We start from the raw sequence: 16,836 nt of genomic DNA on the forward strand, positions 1-16,836 counted from the left end.
CAGTCCAATGTTGACAGGCCTGTAATATTCCTACATTTAAACAAATATAGACTAAATATTTCAAAAAAATATTGTTTCGTATATTTAAAATATGTTATCATTTTATACACTTTAAAAACAAACAAACAAACAAATCAAAGAAATTCCATTAATTAAAAATATATAAAATGATAATAACTAAGAAGCTTTCCGTGAAAATAAATGTCTAATCTCTCTTTTGGGTTTCGAGTCTCGGCCTGAAAGGTTTTGGTAACCACTGATGAACGAATGAACCAAAAGGGCCTCCGTCAAACGTAGAGCAGATGGTTCTCAAACTTCGTGTCAAATACCCCTAAAAAATAAACATGTATTTGGCCCACCCCATTTGTGTGGTTAAAATGTTAAAAAGATATTCCAGATATTTTTTTGATTGATTGATTGATTGATTGAAGCCTTTATTAGAAGTTTGCATAGGAAAAGGTACAGTTTCATGACGGTACAGTTCACTGGTACAAGGTCTACTAAAAGGAGATCCTAGAAAAGACTAAGCTTGTTTCCATTTCCATTTAAATAGCCGATACACTGTTTTCAAAACATGTTTAGCAGCAAGGGACAAGCACAAGGCCAAGGTTGCTTATAAGAAGCAGACTTGGCAACACTGTGCCTCGGCCGTCGCGCGCAAACTAAGCTAAGTGGGCGTGATGAGCACGCGCAGAGGTGACATAGCAAGCGGCACCGTTGAAGATAAACTCGGGTCGTTTCCCTATGATTTCCATAGAGTTAAAATTAATACCGGTCGTTTCACGTTACGGGTTGAAGATCCGGTCTAAAGCCGGATACGGAAACGGCTCGAAAACCCTCCATGTATGTGTGCGTTGAAAGCTACCGGATACACTAGGCGGTGGTCTACACCGGATCTGAGTACTGAGCATTGAATAGGAACAGTAGGCTACTGCTGATAGTGATGAGAATAATGCTATCTGGTGTAAAGAATGGAATTGTAATAAACTAATAATATTAATAATCATAATAAATAAGAAGAAAAGAACAATATCATCTATACTAACCTGAATTCTATTTTTGAAAAAGTCACAAGTGCAGTGCTTGAAATTGAGAGTTAAAAGTTAAGAACAGAGTTATAGGTTAAGAAACACTGTTAGGCCTAAATTATGCTTGATTTGGAAATGGGGTTGATTGAAATTTGGCTCCTCCATGTCCTCTGAACCACGTATTGCTCACTTGACCGTCCATTATATTGTAAACCCGAACCCGAACCCTAACCCTAACCCTAACCCTAACAAAATAGCAGAGCTGGTAGATATTAGTCATACAATAGGGATTAAAGTGGTTATGGAATGCAATAGTGATTTTCATATTAAATCTTAAATCTTAAAGAGAGCATGCAAATAGCGTAGTTTGTTGTTTAACAAATTATAATAATACATTTTATTTGCAACACACTTTATATTTGAAACAAATCTCAAAGTGTTACATTAAAAGGAAAACATGAAGAAAATAAAAATAAAGGATAGCTTTTTTTTTTATGTTGATTAAAATAATTAAACCCCAAAGCAATGAATACACTCCCGTGACATAATTTTGTAGGCAGAGGAGAACTCTGCCCCCAGAGCATTTTCTGTCCCTTGCTATTTCAACAGATCCGAGACAAAAATAACGACTAAAGTATAATTCTAACACTTTCCTTTCAACAACAAAGAGAAGAAAAATGTGTAAATAGTAAAAAGATTCACGGAAACTGGGGGCAGAAATTCTCCTCTGCCTACAAAATGATGTCATACTTAACAGCCCCTATTTTACATTGAGGCATTTCACCTGGAACGCTCTCAGGGGATATCATTACAGTAAGTTAAACCAAACACAGCTCCCAGGGTTGACAGCTAAAGTGATGCGTGTATCTTATAACTCAACTCAGTTGTAATTTAATTCATCTTTTGTGTGATGAATTAAAGGAGCTATAGTCAACTTTTTCTTGAAAAACGAATGCTAAAATAAAAATAATGTTTCGAAAATATTTTATAAAAAATATGCTTCATATATGTGTTTCTATTCAAAAATGACTACAAAAAGTGTAAAATAATGATAAAATAATCATTTTGGCCATTGTCAGACTGACACTTTGTTTACATTCTAGTCTATAGACTAGGATGTAAACAAAGTGTCGGCCCCTTGAGTTAGGCTATAAGATACACGCATCACTTTAGCTGTCAATCATGAACGTCATTTCGAATGAAGAACTGGACCCACGTATTTGAATATTTTTGTATAGAATTCATGCAATTTTTACTCCAATTCATATGCACCATTCTCTCAACCTATCTGCATGGATAAGAGCTCAGCCTGCTAAACGCCTGGGTAGCCAGTGTGTTGATGACTGTAACCCCACCTGTTTGTACAGGTGTCAGCAGAGGAGATGGGCTGGGCAACATGGACAGCCAAGGCCATTGTTGTTTACAAAAATCAAACCTCGGTTCGAAGTGAAGCGGTGAACTTTTATTCTATGTGTTCTAGAGCTATGAACTCTGTGATCTATACATTCTTCAATTCTGAATGAATGAATGATTTTATCTGGAGGGCCGAATTGTCATGTGAAGCTTGACCAATCCTCAAAGTATGGTCTCATTGGACATTTTTAATCATCCAATCATCAGACCGGGACGGATGTTACACACATATTCTGGATGTACGGGACAGATAAAACCTGTTAATTCTGGACTGGAATGACTATATATGGACATGAACGGGACACACATATTCTGGATGTACGGGACAGATAAAACCTGTTCATTCTGGACTGGAATGACCATATATGGACATGAACGGGACACACAAAGCCACTCCTTGGAAGCGGCTTTCACCGCTTCAAAAACATGCACACATAAGAAGACTTTAGATGATCATCAGTAATGCCTATATGATGATGAAGTGGGTAAAGGTAAATCTTAACGGCTATAACAGGTCGGTTCCGAAAATGTCTTACCGGTAACTATATTGTAACACAGCCTTTAAAAGCAGGCAAATAAGAGCATTTATTCCATATCACAATATTACCATATCCACTCTCACAATATCAGATATAATATTTATATATTGCCCAGCTGTGTAATCTAATTGAGAATGACTCAATGAGAGAATGACTCAATGCTCACACCAGTAACTGTAATGATTAATAATTAATATTAATCATTACAGGGCTGGGTTAATATCTGATCAAGAAACCACAATGGAAATAAACTGTCAGACATTATCGAGTTTTTTTTTTCCCTTTGAGATGTTCTGTATATAGTATTATATTATATACATGTATTTCTTCACTAAAAATCTCAATCAACCAATCTGGGATTTTGGGTATGTATTAAAACATTGTGATATAAGCATACATTTTTATAAAACCTACTTTCACTCTAACAGCTAAAATAAGCGACGTGAGCTGTAAACTCGTAGATCGGCTGTTTTCACAGACTTCAAGAATGTATGGGACGGGGGAAAAGTTTGATCTAGTCACAGCACAATATTATTGTCACACAATATGGATGTCACTGTATTTTGTCCACAAAGCTACTCTCCTGGTAGGTTAGCATGGCCATGCAGTCTGCAACCACAAAGAGCTCTCTGCTCTAAACATGTGCTGACAACTGAATGCATGTGAGTGTGTGTGCCCCGTTCTGCCCAATGCCCGTTGGCTGAGATGGCAGATGGTCTGTAGACTGGTCCCTCTACAGCACGCACGCACACACACACACACACACACACACTAGAGGAGGGCAATCTAACATACTGTAGCCAACTGCACTTCCAGAGGGCCTTAGAATGTGGCGAAATTGAAAATGTTGTGAAAATATGTTTTAGTTAAAAAGTTAAAACTGTACAGTATATTCTGATTGCCACGGAGTGTTTGTTCAGTGACAGCTCTTTAGTGAAATGCATTGTCAGGTCAAGATATCAATTTGATCTAAAGGAGAGGTCTTATTTATCAGCTTCAATGTTATAGTGTTTTGGTTCCAAATGTGTCTGCTCATGACAATGTGTCTGCTCATGACTTCCAATTACACTTGTTTATTCTGTATCTTTTGCGTTATCTCAACAAAATATACAAATACAAATTGTATTTTCTGTTTACTAATGAGTTGGACAGACTGGACAAACACTATACAGTAGCAGGGGTAGGCAACCCTAGGCATGGTTGCCATCAATGGCACAGGGGAGGGTGATCACTGGCACACTGACATGAGTGAGAGAGGATATTTGGTTTAAAATAAAACATTTTAAAACATTTGTCAATTAAATTAAGTCCCCTCACATCTGTTTGCAAATTACATCTTGCACATAATTCTACATTCATTCAAACTCTGACTGGGGAGGCAGTCTGGGAGATATAGGTGGGGTTATTGCAGTTTAATGATCATTACAATCAATATCCTGATGTGAAAGAAGATAGTTAGTTTCTAGATCCTAATATTTATGGACAATAAAAATGTGTTTTGACAACGTGTCACAATGAAACTTAATGTTATGACACAGACAAGCAAGATAAACCTGACACTGCATGTCAAAAAGGTAGCAGACCCCTGCACTCTAGCAATGATTTCTAAGGGACCATGGAGCCATTTAACAAAAAAAACATCACTGACACCCCCTTTAACATTGCTGTAGAGATTAAGTAAAGTAGTCCATGGAAGGCATCCTCCTGATCGTGGGGAAAAACTGCTGATCAACACCATTTGGCTCACCTGTAGCATGTAGCATTAAACCACATTAAAATACTAAGGATACAGTTCATACAAAGTCATATTTAAATACCAAGAAACTCTTCAATGTGACGTGAGGAGTGTTTGATGCCCCTACATTAAGTCACCGTCAGGTGGAAACCTGTCCAAAACAGTTAGATAGATACCAGATAGATACCTTTATTATCCCACGGGGGAAATTCAGTAAGTTACTTTTCAGGAAAAATAAAATAAAAAGAACCTGTGTTCCAATGTAGTCATTAATTAGTCACAAGCTCTGCAGATTCTTTTCATTGGTTCAAAATGTATACCCACAGACAGACTTAACCACTTTCACTCTAGAAAATAAACAATCTACAAGCTCAAGATGTGTATAAGAGCCTCATTCTGTTCAGTAGTGTGGAGTAGAGGTGATTACAGTTAACTTTATGAACATTTCAAATGTTATTGAAAACTACACCAAATATACAACAGATCTTGCATTAAAACCACTCTCAGAGAGGGATGGTTGCTATGGCCCAAAGAGCATGGTCACCTTAATTGTATTTCAGATGTTCAGTTTCTGATTTGAATCTCTAATCATACTGCCTTTGCCATGTGCATATACTGTACCTTAAGCCTGTCGTAAAAGACAGGAAAGCTTGCATACCTGTACCAAAATCCTGCAGGCTGTGTAATGTAATAAAACTTGTAACGTATTTAATTTATTCCAGGGATATCAATGAGATAATTACAGAGACAACTCTAGATACACTTGTGGATTGCATGGTATGCATTATACCTAGTACAGCATTTCAGCAAATCAACAAAATAGACAGCACTGCGAAGATTCGGTTGACACATTTATTTTTTATATGAATGCACAAACTAAAACGTCAACCATAAAAAATATGCCTTAAGTTGTTTAAAGAACATCCTCTTCAAACCCCTTTTCATTTATCTGTACAAGACATTAACAGCTAAACACTACAATGAAATGTGTCCTGTCTGTCATAGATCTTAACAAGACCAGGACACTGAATAATGCAGAATGTTTCTTTTTTTTTTTTTACCGAAAAGGTTGAACGACAAAACGTACAACATTTAATGGGAAATACAAATAAAAATAAAAGCCCCGTCGAATTTACAAAGCCTTTACAGTGAGAGAAATTTTACATTATTTAAACGCGGAACAAGGTTTTATCAAAAAATGTCACAGTTAACACTCGCGCCTGACGCCATCAAAAAGGCTGATCCCTTAAAGAGAAACACCATGCGTTGTATTCGCCACACGATATTCCATACCTTTGTACAATATCATACAAGTTTATGAGCCACGTCTATGGCTGTGGCAAGTATTGTTTTGCATACAAATAAAAAAAGAAAAAAGATAGAAAAAATCATAATGAGATGATTCCTTTCTAGGATACACTAATGGAACTGTTATTCCAACTGTTTTATTTCCTCAGTTCAATTTGATATTTTTTCTTCAAAGTGGGGTTCGAGGGACCCTCAGGGTTCCTTGTGGGGGGGGGGGGGGGGGTTCCTTCCAACCATAATTAGTCAGAATAATAATAATGTACAAAGCTATTGAAAGTAGTTTACCCATTTAGGCCTAGAATTATTGAATGCTTTAACCAGTGAAAAATAGCAGATATACAAGCTCACAGCGCAGCACCGAGTGCCGCGCTGCGAGCTTGTAGATCTGCTATTTTTGAAAAAGTCGTGAAAATGTGTGCAAATCTTTGAACATAATGTGTTTTTAAAGCGAACGTTTGTATCTCAAATTTTGCTTCTGGGTGGTCCCTGGAACTAGATATTTTGAGATGCGGGTCCGTGGCCAAATAAATATCATTTTGGGTGTCCTTCACATGAAAAGGTTTGCGAACCACTGACATAGTAGTCTCTCAACAACAGACTAACTGAGCTCCAGTTAAAGTGAAAAGGACCTTTTCTTTGACGATGGCGAGCCAGATTGCTGACATAGAAACAGTTTTTTTTCCCCAAAAACCTTAAGAAGGATTCAAAAGACACTTATAGAGTCGGGTCAAAATTCTAATTTCCACGATTTTTCAAAAATAGCAGATCTACAAGCTCTGTGAGCTTGTATATCTGCTGTTTTTCATTAGTTAAAGCATAAAATAATAATACACTATAATGTGTACCCGTTTCTAAACGGGTTAAGCAGCGGCTAGGCGGAGGAGGAAGGCCCCGCGTGGGTCTGCTGATGCTCCTCCAGGAGGTGAGGGAAAGCGAAGGCCTTGTCACAGTCCGGGCACTCGTACACGACCTGGCCGACGTGGCTCTCCTCGTGCTGCCGGAGCAGGGACATCTTGTTGAAGGACTTGTAGCACATGAAGCAGCGGTAGTCCCCCGCGCCTTTCTCCGCGTGCTTCCTCATGTGCACGGTCAGCTCCCGCGCCGTGTGGCACGTGAGCGCGCACTGCGAACACTTGAACACCGTCTTCTCCTGCGGCGCCATCTTCAGGCGCTCCCTCCGCTCGTGCTCCTTCAGGTACTTCTTCAGGGCGAAGCCCTTCCCGCAGTACTGACACTTGAAGGGGCATTCGGCGCCGTGCTGTCTGTTGTGGTGCTCCAAGAGGCTGCTCTTGGAGGTGAACTGCTTGGAGCAAAGCGTGCAGTCGTAGGAGTCGTCCCCGGTGACGTCCACGTCCGATTCGTCCCCCGATGCTTGCGCCGCGGCGGCGGGTTGAGTCGATGGGTTTGAGGGTCCGGCGTCTGTCGACGCTTTGCGGCGGTGAGAGCAACGGTGCTGGCGGAAGGCGTCGCTTCCCAAGTAACTGTTGCCGCATTCGGTGCATTCAAACTGAGTGGCTGCGGTCATGTGACAGCGTTCGTGTTCCTCGAGCTCGCTCTTGGAGGCGTATGTCAGTTTGCACGTTTTGCATTCATGGGTGTTCTCAGAATGCCCTGAAAAATGATCCACCAGCTTGTTGGGAGTGGAGAACTGTCGGGGGCACACTGGGCATTTGTAAAAATGTTCATCTTCTTCTGTCCCACTGATGCTGCCTTTGCTTATGTCCTCCTCAGCGTGCTTCTTTAAATGGCTGACGAAGCTCGCACGATAGGAGAAGTTCATACGGCACCGACTACATTCCAATGCATAGGGTTGTGACTGTTGGTGGATGGCGTTGTGCTTTCTCAGGTGAGACGCGAATACGAAATGTTTATCGCAGTCTGGACATGAATATGGTCTATCTATGGACGGCTTGCAGCCGTGCTCCAAGACTTGGACAGGGCCGTCGAAAGTCTCAAAACAAATTCCGCAGGACAGTCTCTCTGGCTGGCTGGCTTCCGGAGGGGATTCAGCGGGGGTTGCTCTGAGCGGCTTTGTTTTTTCTGGAGGAGGTTGATTGCTCTTCAACTCCTTGTGGCTTTTCCGATGCTCAGCTCGACTGCTCTTAGAACGAAATGAGCGGCTGCATATGTCACACGGAAAGTTTTCTTCTTGGTGGGTGGCTGCCATGTGTTCTGCCATCTGCGCAGCCCCGGGGAAGAACAGGCTGCACTTGGAGCATCGGTAAGGACGACTCTTCCCATGGGAATGCTTGTGTTTGCGCAGCGCAAAGAGAGAGACAAAGCCCCTGCCACAGGTCTGGCACTGGAACTCAGACTTGTGCATTCGCTGATGCGCTATCAGCTGGTTTGGCTGGAAAAAGCACTTTCCGCATTCTGCACATTCATGGGGCTTTTCGCCGAGGTGAAATCGCTGGTGATCCTCGAGGCTCTCGAACGTGGGGAACGTCTTGCTGCAGACGTGACAGGGGAAGTAGGGTGCCGTGTCCGAATCATTGCTATCGCTGTCACTGTCTCCATCTCCGTCGGCGTCAACATTGACATTGTTTTCATCATCCGTGTCACTTTCCCCCGTGACACTGACCTCTATGCTATTGTACGGTTTCTCCGCGTTCCTCTTCTCCTTTGCAGCAGAGACGGGTTCATCTGGATCTGGCCGCATTCCTCCATGCCTGTCCTTGTAGTGTCTGGCGAGTGATCTCTTTAAGGAAAAGCTCTTGTCACAGAAATGGCACGCGTGCAAAGAATCTGGATGGCTTTCAATGCAATGGTTATTTAATGCCCGGGTGTTCCAGAACCTCTGCTTGCACATCTTGCAGTTGTAAGGCCTGTTTGGATCGTGACTCGTTCGATGGATGTCGAGATCCGACTGGGAATAGAAGACCTTGGTGCAGTCGGGGCAACAGTATCTCTTGGCGGTAACTCCATCTCCTCCGTGCATTGTGGTTATGTGCTTTAGAAGAGAAGAGTGGCTGGTGAATGTCCTCCCACACCTATTACAACGTCTGGCTTTTTTCTCTTGTTCTTCTCTGCCGTGGTCTTCCAGATGGCTGATGAGCAGCAGGCCATCGGTGAAACTCTTATCACATTCTGAACACTGGTAGCGGGTAGGCTTCTTCCTGGCGGGTAAAACTCTTTGCTCTGGATTCTCTGCCACCGTGTCCGTGTCGGGTTCGTCTTTGCATTTAAAGTTGGTCTGCAGAACCCCCGTGCCTGTGGTCTGACAACCCTGGTTGAATACCAGAACCGGGGCCAGGGCTAAATCCATGTCTGCCGTGACGGAGGCGCTTTTATTTCTAAGTTTTGTGCATTTAGTGCTATGTCTGCGAAGTAGAGATTTATTCCAGAAGCCTTTGTTGCACGTCTTACAGGCAAAAGGAGAAGTCTTCGAGTGTGTACGTAAATGGCCCTTTAGCGCTCCTACGTGCGCGAAGCGCATGTCACACTGAGGGCACGGGACAGGCTTTTCCGCCTCATAATCCAAACCGGCGTCTGGCTCAAACAAGGGGTTAGCGTCACCAACCAGCTCTGTGCCATATTCCAAGTCCATGGGCTCTTCCTTGATTCTCACCATGTTGGACAGCTGCTGCTGCAGGGGAGCGGTGGCCATGGGCGGCTCCTTGGAGGCGTCCTGCCTGTGCGTGCTCAGGAAGTGCTGCTGGAGCTGTGAAAACAGCAGGAAACGGGAACCACAATAAGCACAGGAGAAGCCCTTTGGTGGGCTTTGAGGGGCGGGCTTTTGGTTGCGCTTCTGCTTGCTCGGCTCGGTCCTGCAACTCCTGTGATGGGCTTCGAGTTTGTCTTCTGAGAAAACCCCTCCGCACCGGTCACAAAGCACAGAGAACATTTCTGAGACCGCCGCGTGGCACTTACTGGAATGCCGGTCTAAGTAATCTTTCCGGATGAATCTCTCGCCGCACCGGTCACATCCATACGGTTTCTCTCCTGTGTGCAGACGGGTGTGCGAGAGCCGTTGCCCGACGGTGCTGAAGGATCGAGGGCAAAATGAACACGCATATCTCTTCTTTTTGTCAGGATAGTCCTGGATGCGCTGCAACAATCGACTTGTCGCTCCTCTTTGTGGTTTTGTCACGTTTGCTCTCGGTCTTTGGCATTTCACCATGGTGTTGTGTCTTTTCAGAGATTTTTCCGTGGTGTACGACGCACCGCAGCGTTTGCACATAAAGGATTTTTCGGACTCGTGGAGCATGGCAAAATGTCTGGCCAAATTACTTTGACTGGACAAGATTTTAAAGCAGACGCTGCACTCAAATTTCTGGTCCTCTTCCTCTTCCATCTTTGATTTCTCAAGCTTTTTCCAGCCTTGTCCGACATGATCCAAACTGATTTTGGGTACACAAACCTGTAACCGCAGCCTTTGCCCTTTACAGCGACTCTGGTGCACAACCATATGATCATGCCTTGAGAAGCAACTGCCACAGATTTTACATCGATATGGGTTTACTTCAGTGTGTGTCAGAATGTGGTGTCGCAGGTTCCGCGATTTCACGAAGGTCTTTGTGCAAATATTACATTTGTATTGCCCGTCACCTTGGTCTTTTACACCTGATGATCTCAACAACTCTGTTCGTAGCCGACTCTTGGCCACTGAATGCCCTTCTCTATAAACGCCATCACAGAAAGCTTCATGCTGAAAGCACATGTGCTGGTAGGTGTATCCCTTTCCACAGTGCATACATGCATAAGGCTTGTCACCAGTGTGAGTGGTGAGATGTTGCGGGAGAACAGAGCTTCCACCGCTATGCTCGCTAGATGATAAAGCAGAGGTGGGGTCCTGGTCCTGCTCTCCACTGCAGTTTTTCATGTGTGGTGTAAGCTTTGTGGATCCATAGAACTGCCCACATTTTGGGCACGACCGCAAGGAGTTGCTCTTATGGCCTTTGAGGTGGTTTCTAAAGCGGTTTTCTCTTTTAAAGACCCGTGGACAGTAGGTACATTTGACTGTTTTCCTACTCTCTCCCATTCCTCCTCCTGCTCTTCCTCCTCCTTTCATGCCTGGACATTTGCTTGAACCCGTCCATTTGCCACGGTGAAGGTGAAGTTCACGTTTCGTTGAAAACGTTTTTTTACAGCCACGACAGGGAAAATATTCGTCTTCACCATGATCAATCAGAAGGTGGCTCTCGAGAGATTGGGCTTCGGGAAACACTTCATTGCATAAGAAACACTGGGCCTGCTTTTGTTCATTTTGCCCTTTCTCTGGCGCTTTCCTGTGGGAGGCCATGTGCCTACGCAGATACACAGGGAATTGGAACTGCATCGGGCAGTCTGGGCACTTGAGCTTTCCCTTTTTGGTATGGCCCTTTCTGTGCTCAACCAAATCCTCAACGGTCGGAAGGATCTTTTTGCAAGTAGTGCACTGTATCCTTCGCTGATGAATTTTCTTGTGAGAAGAAAGATGGTGACGATTCAGAAACCGCTTCCCACACTCCAAACAACGGTATGGTCTCTCACCAGTGTGACTGCGTCGATGTCTCGTCAGTGAGGTTTCGTTATCAAAACCTTTTCCACAAAAGTGACACGTGAAAGATAGGCTGTTTCCAGTTTCGTTTGGGGAGCTTCTTTGAGGTTTCACACTCTTTTTTTCACTGTTCAATTTTGTTTGCTTCGGGGCTGAATCTCTGTTGCTGATATTCAGTTTGCCAGTTCTATGTTTTACCATGTGCTTATATTTTGCAGAAGCATTGAAAAAACTAGCGGGGCAAAGATTGCAGCGGTAGCGGCGATCAGGGTCTGAATCCTTGGCTTGTTCCATCTTGTTGGTGTTTGCTTTCCTTGGCTTGTAGACGTATGAACCTGCCGTGTTCTTGAACCTGAACAACTTGCCCGTCGTTTTATATAATTCATGTTTCTTCATATGTCTGTATTTCCCAGAAGCATGAGCAAAAACTGCCGGGCAATGCTTACACTGGTAGTGTGGTGACTCGTCCTCAAGCGAAGTTGACGTTAGAGGCAATTGCTCAGATCTTTGTTGGGCCTGGCGTCTGGTGTTTCCATTTGTCTTTGCCATTCGAGGCAATTTATCTGACTTGTGATCGACCTTGATGTTCCGCGCCAGTTTTAAGACAAATTCCTTTAGGCAAAAGTTGTCTATATGTCTCTTTCTGTTTGGCGCAAATGAGAATGTTTCTCGACACAAGGGACATCCAAATCTTTTTCCAATTTTTCCTTTGCCACCAAATGTCAAATCTCGGACACAATCACGCAGATGTCGAGCCCTGTTGTAAGACCACATGAAGTTGCGTGAACAGAGAGGGCATTTATACTTTCCTGCGTTTTCTTCGTTTTCAGTTTTATTCTCAAGTAGATTGTTTGTCTCTGAAAATGAACTCGAGATACTTTTTTCCTCTTTCGAATAACACTTCTGAAAATTATACTTGTTCCCATTCTTTCTTCTGTGCACATTGTACTCGTGTTTCTGGCGTTGCCTTAAAGTGGGGAACCTTTGACAACAACCGGGGCATGTTTTTGAAGCGCGAAAATCTACAAGCTTCACATAGCATTCATGGACGTGTACAGTGTCCTTCCGCTTGGATCGTTTCGATTTGCTGTTAATGGCAGCCAGGTTTTTAGATTTAAGAGTGGATTTCACTGCAGAATTAATTGTATCTGGCTTTGATCGTTCAGCATTTGGACCCATACACCGACCCATATTTACATGTTTTCGCAGGGTACCTGCCTGTGCAAAATACCAACCGCATCCACGACATTTGTAAGGCGTTTTGCCTGTATGAATTCGCATGTGCCTTATATACTCATACATTTTCAGGTTGTCGAACGATTTCTTGCAGAATCTACAAATCTTTTTAGAAGATGTCGTTTTTGATGTCGTTGGTGAGGGAGTGTCACATGGGAGCTCGGTGGCCTCCTCACTAGCAAAGCACGTGTGTTTTTGTGCTTGGCCGTTAAAATAGGTGTCACATTTCTTGCAGAATCCACAAATCTTTTTAGAAGATGTCGTTTTTGATGTCGTTGGTGAGGGAGTGTCACATGGGAGCTCGGTGGCCTCCTCACTAGCAAAGCACGTGTGTTTTTGTGCTTGGCCGTTAAAATAGGTGTCACAGGTTTGACAAAAATGAAATTTCTTATTGAAATGCCTACGGTGGTGGTGTTCAATTAAATGATCCATGCTTTCCGTAGTGAGCTCGCAATCTGCACACTGATACGTCTGCTTCACACTGTCTCTGGGTTCTAAGAGGTCCAAGACAACCACAGGTTGAAGGCGTTTCCTCATTTGAACAGAGTTCTTCAGAAGAGGAGTTGGCGGCTCTGTTGTGGTTTGACTGGACTCAAGTGGATCAGACTCAAGTGGACCACATTCAGTGTCCGTTTCTTCATCTCCTGATGACAGTGGTTCACCGTACCACAAGTCACCAGGCTGCTCCTGTTCAGAGGTTCCATCCGCCTCTTGAGGTGACTCTCCATCAGGAACATTGTCACCAACACTCTGGAGCTCCATGGCTACTTGGCTCTGTTGTTGGGTTGGTTCTTCTTGGTCCATGGCCTCTTGAGTTGCTTCTTCTTTGTCCATGGCCTCTTGAGTTGCTTCTTCTTTGCCCATGGCCTCTTGAGTTGCTTCTTCTTTGCCCATGGCCTCTTGAGTTGCTTCTTCTTTGCCCATGGCCTCTTGAGTTGCTTCTTCTTTGTCCATGGCCTCTTGTGTTGCTTCTACTTTTTCCATGGACTCTTGGCTCTCTAGTGTTGGTTCTACCTGGTCCATGGCCTGTTGGCGCTCTTGTGTTGCTTCTTTGTCCATGGCCTGTTGGCTCTCTTGTGTTGCTTCTTTGTCCATGGCCTGTTGGTTCTCTAGTGTTGCTTCTAGCTGGTCCACGGCCTGTTGGCTCAGTGATGTTGGTTCCTCTTGGTCCACGGCCACTTGTTTCTCTTCCGCTGGTTCTACCTGGTCTATTGCCTGTTGGCTCAGTGATGTTGGTTCCTCTTGGTCCATGGCCACTTGGTTCTGTTGTGACGGATCTACTTGGTCTATGGGCTGCGGGCTCTGTTGTTTAGACCTTTCCTGGTCCACGGCCAGTGGGCTCTGCTGTGGTGACTTTGATTGGTACACGGCCTCTTGATTTTGTTTTTGCTCTGGCTTTTCCTGGGTCATGGCCACTTGGTTCTGTTGCATGGGCCTCTCTTGGTCTGAGGCCACTGGGCTCTGTTGTGTTGTATTTTCCTTGTCCACGAGAGAGGACGTTTCCCTCATGTCATTTTCCAAGCAGGGCTTTGGTTCTGTGATCGCGTCTTTCAGGTCTAAACAGGGCTGTACAGGTTTGACATTGCATTCTTTAGGGGTTACGCCATCATCAACAGAATTGCAAACTTTGTCCCCGGGAGGATCACTGAGAATGTTGTCCTGTGAACGACTTTCATCATCTTGATTGCTGCTTTCTAAACTATGAATGTCAGAGTTAGGGGCAGTGTCTTTCTTCAGCGTATCAGTAGCATCTTGAGAATGTGACATGGGTTCTGAGACAGACTGCACTGTAACATTGTCTTTATCTTGACTGACTATGGAGGCACTGACTGTGGAGGTAAGACTTGGGGCCAGGTTTTTCTCTACATCACAAGCTTCGTTTTCTTTGTCATTTCCTTTAACCGCATCAATTAGTTTACCTTCTCCATCACCAACATCAGCAGGTATACTATTTGATGAAACTACTGTAGTCTCTTGGGATTTATTTTGTGGACGGCATACCTGTTCTTCCTCTTTGCCATTTGGGTCCTCCTCCATTAGATCATCAGATGACTTGAGATGGCCAGATGGTTCCTTCACCACAACATCCCCAGATGACTCTTGATGGCCATTAGAGTCCTTCTCTGTTACAACCTCAGATGACTTTTGATGGCCAGTAGAATCATCCTTCATTATAACATCAGATGACTTTGGTAGGCGATTAGAACCTTCTTCCATTATAAAATCCTCAGATGGCTTTTCCTTTTCCATTATAACCTCAGATGACTTTTGATGGTCACTAGAATCCTCCTCCATTAAATCATCAGATGACTTTTTATGGCCTTTTGAATCCTTCTCGATTATAACCTCAGATGACTTTTGATGGCCACTAGAATCCTCCTCTGTTACATCGTCAGATGACTTTTGATGGCCTGTTAGCTCCTCCTCCATTACAACATCAGACGAGTTTTGATGACCATCTAGATGTTCCTCCACTACGTCAGAGTTTTCACGACCGGTTAAATGGCCGCCCATCAGCTTCTCCTGCAAGACGGCCCCATCTTTATTCTCCACTACTTCATTCTTTTGTTCCGTGTTTGTTTGACATGCATTAATATGCTCAATGCCATCCTGCGACATTATTTCACTCTCTGAAGCCATCGCATTTTTAGAGTGGTTTGGGAATCGGTCATTTCCTAAGGACGTTCTTGCAGTTTCTGACGTTTGTGTCCTGTCCTGTTCATAATCGGACAATGTTTGATTTGTCTCAGTCTTTGACAGAGACAGACTTTGGGCATTTTCTGCTGTTTCTATCCTGTTCTGTTCAATGTCCGACTGATTTTGTTTCGTTTCCGTCTTTGACAGCGATGGACTTTGTACATTTTCTGTAGCGTCTGTCCTGTCTTGTTCCCAATCAGACACTTTTGTCTCAGTCTTTGACAGAGATAGACGTTCTACATTATTTGCCCTTTCCGTCCTGTCCTGTCCAAAATCAGACAGCTTTTGTTTTGTCTCAGTCTTTGACAGACACCGACTTTGTACATTTTCTGTAGTTACCATCCTATTCGGTACATAACCCGACAGCATTTGTTTTGTCTCAGTATTAGACAGATACCGACTTTGTACAGCTAAGGGAGTGCCTGATGTCCTGCCACTGCACAAACTTTTCATGGGAGATTGAACATGGCCAGTGGACATTGAAGGCCATAGTGAAGTGCTGTGGTGCTTCGCAACATCAGCATGATAGGCTGATTTTACCAAATGACTGTTTGTGAATTTACAGGATGGCCTAAGGTCACCGAGATCTGCTTCTGAGCAGTTACTGGCGTCCGAGTACTCCTCGAGAAAAGGTGAATTGAGCAATCCATACTCTTGCTTAAGTTCCGCTGCAAACGCAGAGTGGTCTGGAGTGGCAAAATGGTGTGGAGGGGGAAATTCCTCAGGGGCAAAGGTCGGAGTGTTATAGTCTTTGACCGGTTGTTGCTGATTAGCTTGCCATGGGACATTCCCGTAGTAGTTCGGGTAAACGGCACCTGATGTGTTAAGACCAGAGTCAGAGTAAAAGTTTGTACCGAAGTTCATGTTCGTTGCAGGGCCTTCGTGAGAAGGCACCATGCTGGGAAAGCCATGATGTCCACTCAAGTTGTCTATATGCGGGGATATGTTCCCCTCAGCATCTAAAGGGACTCTCAAGGTGCTTGCGTCTGATGAAGGCGGTGCAAGATTATGAAAGTAAGAATCCCAACCATGCGCCATTGTCTCCAGGGGCTGAACTCCGGGGCTTAACTCCTTTCTTTGACACCTGAGAAAACAAGCACACGAAATAACAACATTTTAGAAAGACAATATTAACCAGTAAGACTCCCTAATCGGGAGATAAGCGACCGTAGGTCGCTTATCTCCACAAATAGGGCAAAAATGTGTTTTTCCAAAATCTTCCTGATCCATGTTGATGAGATGAGTGTAGACATGCTGTGTAGTGATTTTCATGATTTTAGGGCAAAATCTGTAGGAGCAGTGTCCAAAAATGTGTTTTTAAAAATCGGCCTGAAGGTGGCGCTATATGGGACAGATTCATGTTGATGGGATGAGTGTATATTAATAATGCTGCAATGAATA

The 16,836-nt window shown here is 43.7% G+C and overlaps 1 protein-coding gene across 1 annotated transcript in view; it reads right to left on the minus strand.

The window, feature by feature from the left end:
- Positions 1-5,559: 5,559 nt before the first annotated feature.
- Positions 5,560-16,836, minus strand: part of znf1035 (zinc finger protein 1035) — a 30,140-nt gene continuing 18,863 nt past the window's right edge. Inside the window, exon 5 of the mRNA XM_080737945.1 lies at positions 5,560-16,519. Within this exon, the coding sequence (XP_080594071.1) occupies positions 6,895-16,473 (9,579 nt within the window). The 5' untranslated portion in view covers positions 16,474-16,519 and the 3' untranslated portion in view covers positions 5,560-6,894. The remainder of the gene's footprint in view (positions 16,520-16,836) is intronic.

The sequence above is a fragment of the Nannobrachium achirus genome (assembly GCF_963921795.1).
Source record: "Nannobrachium achirus genome assembly, chromosome: 2".
In the NCBI taxonomy this organism is placed as follows: Eukaryota; Metazoa; Chordata; class Actinopteri; order Myctophiformes; family Myctophidae; genus Nannobrachium; species Nannobrachium achirus.